Below are 14,127 nucleotides of genomic sequence, written 5' to 3' on the forward strand. Positions count from 1 at the left end.
GTAGTCATGCCGGCCACCTTTACCCTTAAGGAAACACAATATATCAAGATGCTTAGCATGGGGTCATATAATTCAGCCCCAGTGTCTATGTAAACACATAATGGAGACCTTAGTGATAGCACATGTAGGATAAAAGTAATTGTATGCCATAAATAACAAAAGTGAAGTTTAAGAAATAATCAGGAAACACAAGTACATTATATACAGATATTGTAACTCTCCCTTACTCAGTAAACTAACTCATATAGAATTTAACCTATCCAGAGGAATCAGGAAATGGCCATAAATAAGAATATGTTGCTAATTAAATCCCCAAATGCAGGTAAGCTCCAACTATACACTGTGAATAAGGTGTGGGAATATTGCACCCTGATGAACTACCAAGCATCCTCCTCCAGCTGCTGCAATGGCAAGCCAAAGATATCTAAGTCAATGTTCTTTACAGGTATATGGCAGCACAACACATATTAACTTCAGACAGTGCTCCCTTAACTCTCTTGACTTGATCCTGTACTATCTATTATATTCCCCAACAGATAAATTCCCAGATATGGAGAACACAGGAAGTATAAGTAAGTGCACACCAATGAAAGAATGGAAGCCTTGCTAAAGAAAATATGGAACAGTATTTAAACAGGATAGCACTTCTCCATCACTAATTTTCAGTGAGAATCCTGTCCCAGATACTCTTTGTTGTAGATGCAAGGCATCTTGCATCTTGAACTTTTTTGCAATACTTCCTTACAAGTGCAGAAAAGACTAGGGATTCTTTTCAATCGCTTGAAAAGAAAGATAATAATGCAAATGGAAGTCATAGAGTTAAAATATCACTACAATTTAATTGATATTTATTACACTATGAAATATATTGATGTATATAGATATTTTTAAAATGTCAATATTATCCATTAACATTCCTGCTGCCAGACAAGTTAAAAGAATAAAACTATTAAAACAATAAAATCAATTATTGACTTACAACTATGGTAAAGCACTAAGGAGAGCCAGTTTGGTCTAGTGGTTAAGGCACCAGGCTAGAAACTGGGAGACCATGAGTTCTAGTCCCATCTTAGGCACAAAGCCAGCTGGGTGACCTTGAGCCAGTCACTCTTTCTCAGCCCTGTGAACTTACCCAGGTCACCTGTGAAGATGTGGAGAGGGGTCAAAGCAGATGCCCTCTTTCTATTGCTTCAGCTGAAGATAAATAAGGAGCAACATTATGCTTTGGAGAAGAAATTACATTTAAGTGTATGATCAAACTTAACATCAGTTATATGCAATTCTCCTGTCAGCCGCCATATGATAAATACCCCTTTTCTCCCCTCCCAGCCTAGAACGTAGGTTTCCAGAGAATTTCAGAAAATTTTGTTGTTTATTCGTTTAGTCACTTCCGACTCTTCGTGACTTCATGGACCAGCCCACGCCAGAGCTTCCTGTCGGTCGTCAACACCCCCAGCTCCCCCAGGGACGAGTCCGTCACCTCTAGAATATCATCCATCCATCTTGCCCTTGGTCGGCCCCTCTTCCTTTTGCCTTCCACTCTCCCTAGCATCAGCATCTTCTCCAGGGTGTCCTGTCTTCTCATTATGTGGCCAAAGTATTTCAGTTTTGCCTTTAATATCATTCCCTCAAGTGAGCAGTCTGGCTTTATTTCCTGGAGAATGGACTGGTTGGATCTTCTTGCAGTCCAAGGCACTCTCAGAATTTTCCTCCAACACCACAGTTCAAAAGCATCGATCTTCCTTCGCTCAGCCTTCCTTATGGTCCAGCTCTCGCAGCCGTATGTTACTACAGGGAACACCATTGTTTTAACTATGCGGGCCTTTGTTGTCAGTGTGATGTCTCTGCTCTTAACTATTTTATCGAGATTTGTCATTGCTCTTCTCCCAAGGATTAAGCGTCTTCTGATTTCCTGACTGCAGTCAGCATCTGCAGTAATCTTTGCACCTAGGAATACAAAGTCTTTCACTGCTTCTACATTTTCTCCCTCTATTTGCCAGTTATCAATCAAGCTGGTTGCCATAATCTTGGTTTTTTTGAGGTTTAGCTGCAAGCCAGCTTTTGCACTTTCTTCTTTCACCTTCATCATAAGGCTCCTCAGTTCCTCTTCACTTTCAGCCATCAAAGTGGTATCATCTGCATATCTGAGATTGTTAATGTTTCTTCCAGAGATTTTAACTCCAGCCTTGGATTCCTCAAGCCCAGCTTGTCGCATGATGTGTTCTGCATACAAGTTGAATAGGTAGGGTGAGAGTATACAGCCCTGCCGTACTCCTTTCCCAATCTTAAACCAGTCCGTTGTTCCGTGGTCTGTTCTTACTGTTGCTACTTGGTCGTTATACAGATTCTTCAGGAGGCAGACAAGATGACTTGGTATCTCCATACCACTAAGAACTTGCCACAATTTCTTATGGTCCACACAGTCAAAGGCTTTAGAATAGTCAATAAAACAGAAATAGATGTTTTTCTGAAACTCCCTGGCTTTTTCCATTATCCAGCGGATATTGGCAATTTGGTCTCTAGTTCCTCTGCCTTTTCTAAACCCAGCTTGTACATCTGGCAATTCTCGCTCCATGAACTGCTGAAGTCTACCTTGCAGGATCTTGAGCATTACCTTACTGGCATGTGAAATGAGTGCCACTGTTCGATAGTTTGAACATTCTTTAGTGTTTCCCTTTTTTGGTATGGGGATATAAGTTGATTTTTTCCAATCTGATGGCCATTCTTGTGTTTTCCAAATTTGCTGGCATATAGCATGCATTACCTTGACAGCATCATCTTGCAAGATTTTGAACAGTTCAGCTGGGATGCCGTCATCTCCTGCTGCCTTGTTATTAGCAATGCTTCTTAAGGCCCACTCAACCTCACTCTTCAGGATGTCTGGCTCTAGCTCACTGACCACACCATCAAAGCTATCCCCGATATTGTTATCCTTCCTATACAGGTCTTCTGTATATTCTTGCCACCTTTTCTTGATCTCTTCTGCTTCTGTTAGGTCCTTGCCATCTTTGTTTTTGATCATACCCATTTTGGCCTGGAATTTACCTCCAATGTTTCTAATTTTCTGGAAGAGGTCTCTTGTCCTTCCTATTCTATTGTCTTCTTCCACTTCCGTGCATTGCTTGTTTAAAAATAATTCCTTGTCTCTTCTGGCTAGCCTCTGGAATTTTGCATTTAATTGGGCATATCTCCCCCTGTCACTGTTGCCTTTTGCTTGCCTTCTTTCTTGGGCTACTTCTAGTGTCTCAGCAGACAGCCATTTTGCCTTCTTGGTTTTCTCTTTCTTTGGGATGTATTTTGTTGCCGCCTCCTGAACAATGCTGCCAACTTCTGTCCAGAGTTCTTCCGGGACCCTATCTACTAAGTCCAGTCCCTTAAATCTATTCTTCACCTCCACTGCATATTCCTTAGGAATATTAGTGAGCTCATATCTAGCTGATCTGTGGGTCTTCCCTAATCTCTTTAGTCTGATCCTAAATTGTGCAAGAAGAAGTTCGTGATCTGAACTACAGTCAGCTCCAGGCCTTGTTTTTACTGACTGTACAGATGTCCGCCACCTTTGGCTGCAAAGGATGTAATCAATCTGATTTCGGTGTTGTCCATCTGGTGAAGTCCATGTATAAAGCCATCTCTTAGGTTGTTGGAAGAGAGTGTTTGTTATGCAGAGTGAGTTGTCTTGGCAAAATTCTATCAGCCTATGTCCTGCTTCATTTTGTTCTCCCAGGCCATACTTACCTGTAATTCGAGGTGTCATTTGACTGCCCACCTTAGCATTCCAGTCTCCTGTGATGAAAATAACATCTCTTTTAGGCGTGTTGTCCAGTAGGTGCTGCAGATCCTCATAGAACTGCTCTACTTCAGCTTCTTCAGCATTTGTGGTTGGGGCGTATATTTGGATCACTGTGATGTTAGATGGCTTGCCCTGAATTCGAATTGAGATCATTCTGTCGTTTTTTGGGTTGTATCCAAGCACTGCTTTAGCCACTTTGCTATTAATTATGAAGGCTACTCCATTTCTTCTGTGGTCCTCTTGTCCACAGTAGTAGATCTGGTGGTCATTTGATGTGAAGTGGCCCATTCCAGTCCATTTCAGTTCACTGACACCCAAAATGTCTATCTTTAATCTTGACATCTCACCAATAACCACATCCAATTTGCCCTGGCTCATAGATCTTACATTCCAGGTTCCAATGGTGTGTTGATCCTTAGAACATCGGATTCGCCGTTCACCACCAGCACCGTCGGCCGCTAGCCGTCCTTTTGGCTTTGAGCTAGCTGCGTCATCACGTCTGGGGCTAGTTGAGCTCATCCTCTGTTCCTCCCCAGTAGCATTTTGACCATCTTCCGACCTGGGGGTCTCATCTTCCGATGGTATACCGACATATCTCTGGTTGTACTGATCCATTTAGTTTTCACGGCAAGAATACTGGGGTGGGTTGCCATTACCTTCCCCAGGGATCGCATTTAGTCTGACCTCTCTGTCATGACCTTCCCGTCTTGGGTGGCCCTTCACGGTTTAGCTCATGGCATCATTGAGGTGCTCAAGCTCCAGCACCACGACAAGGTAACAATCCTTTGCTGAAGTTCAGAAAATTGGTAGCTGCCATTTCCCCCCAGACTATCATGTACTGTTAATCCAGAGATTGGGGGAGTGGGAAAAGGAGGAAAGAGAATTATCAGTTGGCAGCCTCTAAATAGGGTTTTTCCTCTGCAGTTGAATGGGCAGCTAAACAGAGAATGTGGTACACAAGAAAATGTTGCTGCATCAGTTGCCAGTCCCCTCCTACTATTAAGCTCAAATGTTTACATCACTTCACTAATACCTTCTTTTCTTTCCAAATCACCCCACCTTCAATTTTGGTCTTCCTCTGATCCTGCTAATGGTTAGAAAATTCAGATGTTTAGCTTGGCAATTAACAGTCAAAGATCAGAAAAATGAGATATTTTATCACTATGACTGTTTGTATAATTTAATAAAATCAAATGGAATCAGAGTAATTTAATTCAAATTAATTCAATCCAGCTTGAATAAATACAAAACAATAGCCTTATTCTCTCCCTCATGTACATATTAACATCAAACACTATCACCTTGCTCAGGTTACATAAAGGCAATATATGAATTATAAGTAGAATATTGTTTGGGATAAAGCATAGGTGATCAATATCATAATTCTAATGTCTGTCAAAACAATCTTTTTTATGGGTGGGCACAATCTAATGGTCAGATTCAGATTTTCACCTGAGAACCTTGACCACATATGTAAGCAGGGAGACTGGATGTGTGTCTTTGGAATTAACTCTGTCCACTGTCCAACTGGGATTCATCAATAGTTTAGATAACAGTTTTGCCTAGCTCTAGGCAAAAGGATGATAGGAATTGATCCTCAGATCTTTTGCATACAAAGCTTGTATCTGCTTTTGAGTTAAGAGCCTTCCCCTCATTTATTATTTTTGATACAATTACAGGCATGGGTAATTATATCTTATTTGTCATGAATATATTGTTTATTTTTCCAAAACGGCTTAGAAAACTGCAGCATCATTATTGAAAATCTTGATGTCAGCATCATCATGAGATCTTAAATATAGAGTTTTTAGTAGTTGAGCTGTACAGTCTTGATCAGATGCAGCTTTGTTTTCAACCAGATAGCTTGCTGTTCCTTCTCATCGTGTTAACAGCACCTGTCTAATGGCGAGGGCTAGTGGAGAAGCCTTCAGAAGCTTAGATTATTGTGCTTTGGCTACTGTTCCCAGAGATGATATGTTAGTCATCATGGATCACCTTTGGTGCTGGAAAGCCCACATTGATGATAAAAGTCCAACTGAGTTGTGAAACTTAGCCCATCCTTTGTAAAGGTTGCAGTAGAGATCTTGGGGTAAAGGCTGGCTGTGAAACCTCTCTGTATTTTTATCAATATAAAGTATATAAAGTCCAGTATTAAAGTCCATTAAGGATTAAAACTCTTACAGATTTATTTATTTATTTATTTTAGATTTAGAATAGGAAATAGTTTACCTCTAAATAAATAAAAGAGAGCCACCATTGAAATTTGCAGAACAGAATTCCTGTAACTAGCATAGGAGGTTGATGAACATTCTTCACTTGTATAGATGATTTTTAGAGATTGGTAACCAAGTATAGCAATAACTACTGCTACTTCTAATCATGTATTATGCTGGTTGGGGCTTAAGGAAACTAGTTTAGGGAATGGAGTATACAGATTACATGAAATTAGAAAGAAGAGCAGAAAACTAAAATAAAACTCAACAGATAAAATTCAGTAAGTGTTGAACTTCTGACAAAAGATGTTCATCAGTACCATTTACCATGCCTTCCTACTGATCAAATATAGAGCTATAATGGCAATGCATGATATCCTCTCATCACTCTGCCTTCTGCTGTTCTTCCCTTCATATTCCAATTTATGGGGTTTTAAATTCTCCTTAATTTGCTCCACATTCAAAACCAATCAGACTGGCATCAACTATCTGATACTCTGCTCCTTCAACACTTCCTCACTGAAGGAAAGGGGAGCCACGGACACCATGGAAAACAGCAATTTACTGGAAACCTGCCAGAGCTGCTACTCCTAAAGGTAAAAGCAATGACCTATCCCCAAACCAAGCCTTTCTGAGCACAAAACTCCATCCAGTAGTGTAACATGCCTCCTTGACATACTGCTGTGTACAGCGATAATTCAAAATATAACTAAAGCCTTGGTTTCATAGGAACATTTATCATAATATATAACTTTGATTAAGAAATGTCCAGACCAGGACTATTCAGTGCTCCAAAAGTCATATTTAAACTCATTTGGTTGTAAATGAATTTTATTAATTTTAAGAAAAATCACAGCAACTTACAGATTGAAGCAATATAAAAAGAAATAAATAGATAAGGAATATGGTGAGCTTGAGTACAGTCTTATCCTGATATTTGCATAGTGTTCTGGATATTTATACAGAAGGCTATAAAAAGTCCTGTTTATATGAAAAGTTTTATATGGGAACCTATAGGTCATAAAAATAGATAGAACTAGTATGACCTATATTGAAATGCAGCATCATGTATCTTTCTGTAATGAAATTATTTCATCCATAAAAGCAGAAAATGCTACTGTACTCAGCGTGTTAAACACTTGACATTTTCGAAAGCAGAAAATGCAACATTTTAGAAATCTAGATATGTTTATTAATTAGTGATTATTAACACCCAGTAAACAACATTACGCCTTGTAAAAACACAATCTTTCTTCACAGCATGGAGCTGAAATCTATTATTCACTGATTCCATATGCTGAAATACACTCAAATGATCACAAATGACCTTAAACATTAGATAAATGTAAATGAAGACATTGTTGAAAATGTGTTTTGATTGATATCTAAAAGACCAGGTTGGAAATCTTGACAAGAGATGGTCCTACATATACTGCGTGGCAATTTGAAGCCTACAGAATATATGGGTGCACAAAAAACTGAAGTGTTTATTCACAATGAACTAAAACCTGAGAACTTCTTGGAATTCAAAATGAGTTTGAATATAAATACACACGCACACACACATATACACATTTTATGCTTTGCAAGAATGGCAAGAATAAATGAATAAATATTTCATTATTCCATGTTCAACACAAGGACATATATGTCTACTCAAAAATAAGTGTCGTTGAGTTCAATATCCTTATTACCAGGTAATTGTTATCTAAAAGACCACATTTGGGGGAAAAAAACCCTGACCTGCAACAGAACCAAGAAATGAGAACATGGACTCATACTACAGAAATGGGGTAGAAAATCTCATACTACAGAAATGGGGTAGAAAGTGGTTAATCATTATCTGAAAATTGTTTGCTTCTTAACACTTAACAACTCTCCAATGATACTAGGCCTTTGCTCAACATTATCTAGATACAGTTACAAATTTGTCAGAAATGCACTGGACTGTTTCTTGATACCTACATGATTAGGTTTAGGAAACTGTTATCCATTATTCAATTGCATCCACACATACCATTAAGAACATAGGAACATCTGGATCAGAACAGTGGCCTATAGGCCAGGATCATGTTAGCCAACGAGATCCTTGTGGAATCACTTAGAGGTAGGAAAATAAAGACAAAGGAAACTGCTTTATGTCATTGATTTGTCTAGAAATAATGTCTACACTAATTGGCAGCAGCTCTCCAGGTTTTGGATAGGCTTTTCCAGTCTTATCTTGAAATGTTTGGGATTGAATCTGGGACCTTTGGTATGCAATGCATGTGTTTTATCCCTGAGCTATGCCTCTTTCTTCATGGGATGCAGTTAAACAGTGAAAAATGCTTTCTCAAGTTCAAAAATGATTGCTACACAATTAGTACCCTGGTTGTGGATAGAAACAGAAAAAGATGGCTTCAAATATTAATATTTTTCATAAACAAAGTTCATAATAATTCTATCTTTAATGATAATAGTTCCTGATATGCCCTAAAAATGTTTTTGCATGTAGCTGACATGACAGTTCATACCTTGCAAAAGATAATGAAGTAAAGCAAGTGTTTATTAAGTTCACTTTTCAGAACTTGAGAAAAATCCTATTGATGTACAGAGATATGCATATGTAGCCAGTATATATCACACAATTGATTTATAATTTTTGCTTGATAAATCTGATTTTGAATGAGGATCAAGCAAATTTCCAAGCAAGCTAGCACTTCATTTCATTTTGATTTAGAGTAGCAATATAAAATAATATGCATGAAGAGTAGGAAACATCTTACCTGCTTGAGACTTCTTTGGCTCTGAACAATCCAGCTTTTTTATTTCTGTTGATGATATCACTCACATCTATAACATAGGAGTTAAGAACCATCTGGAAAAATATTCCAATCAAGTTATCCTTTCTTCATATTAAGCATTTTCAACACAATAGGGCTGTTGAAAATTGTAATAACTGTATGTATATGTATATATTTACTGTGCCACCCCCTCACTCATGTATATGCATAGAGAAATCTTTAAAAAGTCTTGTTGAGCTTTACTTCATTGATTTACTTTAGTACTATTTTTGATTAACTGATCAAGTAAGAGCTGTTGTCTAAAGTAGAAATGGATGAATCTGCTGATTTAAAATAATTTCAGCTAAATTTCTGCAGGTTTTTTTAATTCACACAAATAAAGCATTTTTAGACACTTTTTCTGATACATGTTTTCTAGAACGCATTTTTTGCAAGTGCTTGTCCCCTTAACATGCTTCTAAGCATTCTTTGCCCTGACGTGTACATTTATATGAGCACTTGACCTTAGGTTTAGGGGCTTTTGCTTATTTTTAGTTGTAAAGTATGTTGAACAATTTGGAATAACGGAATTCTGATTGCATGCATTCCAATTTGCCTATAGGTATGTTCTAGTTTGAATCCAGCAACTTCATTGAACTTAAACAGGACTAGGTCCGTATCAGTTCCTAGATGGAATAAAAGCAGGATAGCATTATTTGCACAAACATAATAGTAAATAATAATTTGGATATGAGTTCTGCTAGAAGACATTGTCTTAGATTTCATCTCACTTTTCATTTAAAGAGGAAGAAATGTCTCTTTTAAGCTGATATTCTTGCCATATAGTTTTTCCAAAATGGTGCATGCTTCAGTTTTCCTTGCAATGGGAAAAAAGTTGTTTTAAACTAAACTTGTAAATTAAATTCTGATTTAAAATGGGTTACATTAAAGAGTTCTGATGTAGTTAGTGAGAAGAATTATTTGCAATTGATATAATTTTCCCAATTTCGTGAACTAGAATTTTTTTTGTTCTAAACCAGAATTTAAACCAAAATTCAATGTAAAATGTTTTGATGGAGCCAATGAGAAAGAAAAGGTTTCTCTGTGATTAGTATAAATTCTGATTTTTCATTTTTCAAACTAATTTATTTGTTTATTTGATATATTTTGAATATTATTATGGGATACATAGCTTGGAAAAATATTGAAATACAGGAATCAATAAAATATTGATCTGAAACGTACTTTAAAAAGTGAGGCCAGGAAGAATAAAGCATTCACATTTGGCATTCACCTCAGGAAAGTCTGGCTGAAGAGGTCAGTCATCAACTATAGCATTGTGTGTTCCTGAATATTAGAAAAAGATCTTTTCAGAGAGCAAGCAAGCAATCTCAAGATAATATTCTATAAAATATGCCTTGTGTTTGTACACAGACCTAGCATCTTCGCCCCATATCTGAGTCTGTTCCTTATGAGGACTAGTGCAATTTTATACCTTTAGCAATCCATATAACTAACCTCTTTATTAATCTTTCCAATCTATTTTGGGGACCCTTGTGGCTGAAGAGTCAGTATAAGTGCATCAAATAAATAAATAATCAAGCAGCTTTGTGTTGTGTGCCAGTTGCGCCTGTTCCTGAATCAAGAGGCTCTAATCAGTTATTTGTGCCCTGGTCACCTCCCAAATGGACTACTGTAACATGCTCTACATGGGGCTGCCCTTGAAAAATATCCAGAAGCTTCAACTGGTGCAAAATGCAGTGACATGTGCAGTTATGTGTGCTCCTAGAATGGCACATTATAACTCTGCTCCACGAGCTGCATTGGTTGCCAGTTTGCTTCTGGGTCCAATTCAAGGTGCTATTTCTGAACATTAAAGCCCTATATGGCATGGGGATGGGTTATCTGAGGACCTGCCTCTCCCCAGTTACACCTACCTGTCCCATCAGATCCAGCAGGAGGGGCATGTTATGGGTCCTGTCTGCTAAAGAGTTCCATCTGATGGGACTCAGGAGATGAGCCTTTTCTGCTGTAGTCGCTTGGAACATCATTCTCCCCGAGGTGAGATTAGCTCTGACCCTATTGTCCTTCCAGAAATCCCTTAAATCGTATTTTTTTCAGCATGCTTGGGGATCCCATGGTAATGAGGAGCTTGTGAGATGGTTGTATTGTATGTGAGATTTTGGTGCATTATCCCATGATCTTTTTATATTTTATTAATTGTTTTAAGGGTTGTTTAAGATTTGTTTTAATTGTTTGTTTTATTGTATGCTGCCCAGAGTCATGTTAGTGAGATGGGTGGCTAGATAAATTTGATAAATAAATAAATGCACCAGAATGTGCATCCCACTGAGTAGACTGATAGATATCCAACATGAACGAGCATTCAGAAGTACATTAAGCATCTTCCTGTAGGCTGCTCAAATGCTTATTTATCCTGTCATAATATAATCACCTTAACAAAAATAAAAGAGCTAGTATTAGACATAAGAATCAGGGTTATTGTGGAGCAACAGGGTTTTAAATGGCCATCAAGTAAGGCAGTATGCTGCATCATCCCTAGATATACGTGAAAATTTTTCTTGATAATCCAGTGCAAGGGTAGCTAACCTGGTTCCCTCAGATATTTTGGATTACTGTTCCCAGATGCCCCATGGACAAAGATTAGAGATTATGGGTATTGTAGCACAAAACATGTGACCAGCACTCAATTCTCTATCCTTGCCTTGATAGCATCTACATATGTAAACTATATTAAAGATGTTATCTTAAATCCATTACCTTGAGATAGATAGATAGATCAAAATATTAATCTTCTTTAAAGCATCATTCTTGCCAAAGCAAGCCACTATACTGTACAGTTGCATACTCCAAACCGAGATGACCAAAAGTTGCCCAGATGGAGAATAGATATAAACTTTAACCTTTAACATGTTTACTTAGCAGTGAAGTCCATGGCTTTTCTCAAGACTAATTTCTAGGTATTTGAATTTAAAGTTACACGATCTGGCAATAAATCTCAAGTCAATATATTTCCAAACATGAATAATTTGAATTTCGTTAAATACTAGTCCAGAGTTGCCTGGCAAGTGGGTAGCCATATAAATCAAAGAAACACTGTAGATACACAGACCTTTTTCACTAAAGTAGCAACAAGGTATTTTGTACAAGGCCAAAGAAGCAAGTCCATCCTTTTGGCAGGCTACTATCAAATATTCAGTAGGTAGTTGTGCTGATTACAATCCAAAAAATACATAAATTTTCTTTTCCTGTTCACACCGCCACATCTTCATCAATGAATGTGTCAAACTTATGTTTTAAGACAATGCTATTATGGTACATATATAGATCTGTGGATGGTTCTAATGCAGTGGTGTTTGGATAGAATGGCTGCAACTTGAAAACCATGCAAACAAAGTTTACCAAGAAAAGCTCAGTTTTTAATGCATTGCAGCTGAAAGAAATAATTCATCAGAAAACTATGCCAATGAAATTTGTGAATGTAACAATTATTTATTGTATGTGACAGAAGATTATATAACAATAGTGATAATGGTCTTGAAGATGACAATGATGGCGATGACAATGACAACGATGACGTTATTGTTTACTTTTCCCTGTATTTTAGAGATGCCTTTGGAAAGATTTTCATGGCATTCTGTATAATGACATTATCTGAATCATAGGAAATAAACAAGACTTAACTAATATTATAACTGAATACACACACATACACACACACACACACACACAGAGTATATGTGTATGTGTGTTAATTGAACATAGGCTAATAAAACTCTCAAACCTAGGCCATATAACGTCTTTCAATAATTTTAATTTCAATAATGTTGATTTAGGTATAAGTTGTCCTTAGGAATTCAGCCCTGTATCCAGTTATACACATACAAACATCCCATTGTTACTGAATACAAATCTCATTGTTGCTGAATTATAACTAACCTACATTACTACAAAAAATCCATATACTCAGTGCACACAGCTTCAACCTGGACTTTTTTAGATTACTATAGTCAAAGTTCCACACACCATATATTTAAGAGCTACAGTACATTTATATTATGTAGTACACATGTTTTAGTTGCACCCTAAACTTACCCTTTATTTCTAAATTCCATGTGCATATAATGTATATAAGCACAGGAGGAAAAATAAAATAAAGAGCAGATGAACTTAGGGAATATGTTAAAAGCCTCATCTATGAATGTGAAAGTTCACCAAACTTTTATATTTTTAAGCAAACTGTGTAGCACAGAATCTTCACAATCAGATCAACGATTATTCAAGTTTAAAAGATATAAATCTTATGTTCAGGGTCATTACTAAATTTTATTTTGGCATAGTTTGTTTCTCTTTGGATATTTTATCTAAAGTAATAAAGCTCTCCAAGGAATACCCACACAAATTCCTTGTTTCTCTTATTAAAGATTGCAAATAATGTTTTATTTTCATTGTAGTTAAAAAGATTCAGATGTATTAGGTGCTCTATATGGACAGTGGTAGAATAAGCAGAATGTATTTACAGTATGTCAGTTATTATTACTCAGGAATATTATAGACAGGATTACAATATTATATGATATGAACCAGAATGGATTAAAACCTGAAATAGTTAATAGAAATGCAGAGGGTTTTTTGTTCCATACTGTATATCAACTGATACTGATTTTGTATTTAGAGAGCACATGGTTTGACAACCGAATAGCAAATGAAATTACTGCTCTCACAAATGAACTGACAGTAAAAGCATCAATGACTGATGGGATGTGAATGCGTGACTTTGAATGAATGAATGAATGAATGTATGTATGTATGTATGTATGTATGTATGATACATATATATCTCAGATCCTCCCTCCCCCAAATGCAAGATTTCACAAAAGCAGGACCCTTTGGTATCCCCTGTGAATAACAGTAATAAGAGCAAAAATAATAAGTAGGATAATGACAATAATATAAAAATGGATGTGCAGACCCAAAGCACTATTGCCAGGTCGATTTTAAATGACATTTCTCTGATGCAGTCATTTGTCCCTGAACGTGTTCATCTTGCCTATTAAGAATAATTAGCAGCCTTGCTCAGCGATTTCCTGGCTTCTTACTGTGATTCTCCCTCTTCCTGGGTTGACACCATTTTGATTTTTAGAAGGGTATTTTTTGATATGATAGTGTCACTGGCATATAATTTGGAATTACAAAAAAGTTTAAAGGACAAAAGTAAACTCTAATTTTAAACAAGAAGAATGTTTTAATTTAATTGCTTCATAACAGATTACAAAACTAAGCACTTAGTTTGGAATCCAAAGAAGCCATAAATACAGGATATTCACTTGGGGAGATTGTG

The 14,127-nt window shown here is 37.0% G+C and overlaps 1 protein-coding gene across 1 annotated transcript in view; it reads right to left on the reverse strand.

Annotated features, from left to right (window-relative positions):
* CAMKMT (calmodulin-lysine N-methyltransferase) overlaps positions 1-14,127 on the reverse strand; it is a 276,327-nt gene that overhangs the window by 16,616 nt on the left and 245,584 nt on the right. Inside the window, exon 7 of the mRNA XM_063318079.1 lies at positions 8,769-8,835. Coding sequence (XP_063174149.1) covers positions 8,769-8,835 — 67 coding nt within the window. The remainder of the gene's footprint in view (positions 1-8,768; positions 8,836-14,127) is intronic.

This window comes from Candoia aspera, chromosome 1, assembly GCF_035149785.1.
Source record: "Candoia aspera isolate rCanAsp1 chromosome 1, rCanAsp1.hap2, whole genome shotgun sequence".
In the NCBI taxonomy this organism is placed as follows: Eukaryota; Metazoa; Chordata; class Lepidosauria; order Squamata; family Boidae; genus Candoia; species Candoia aspera.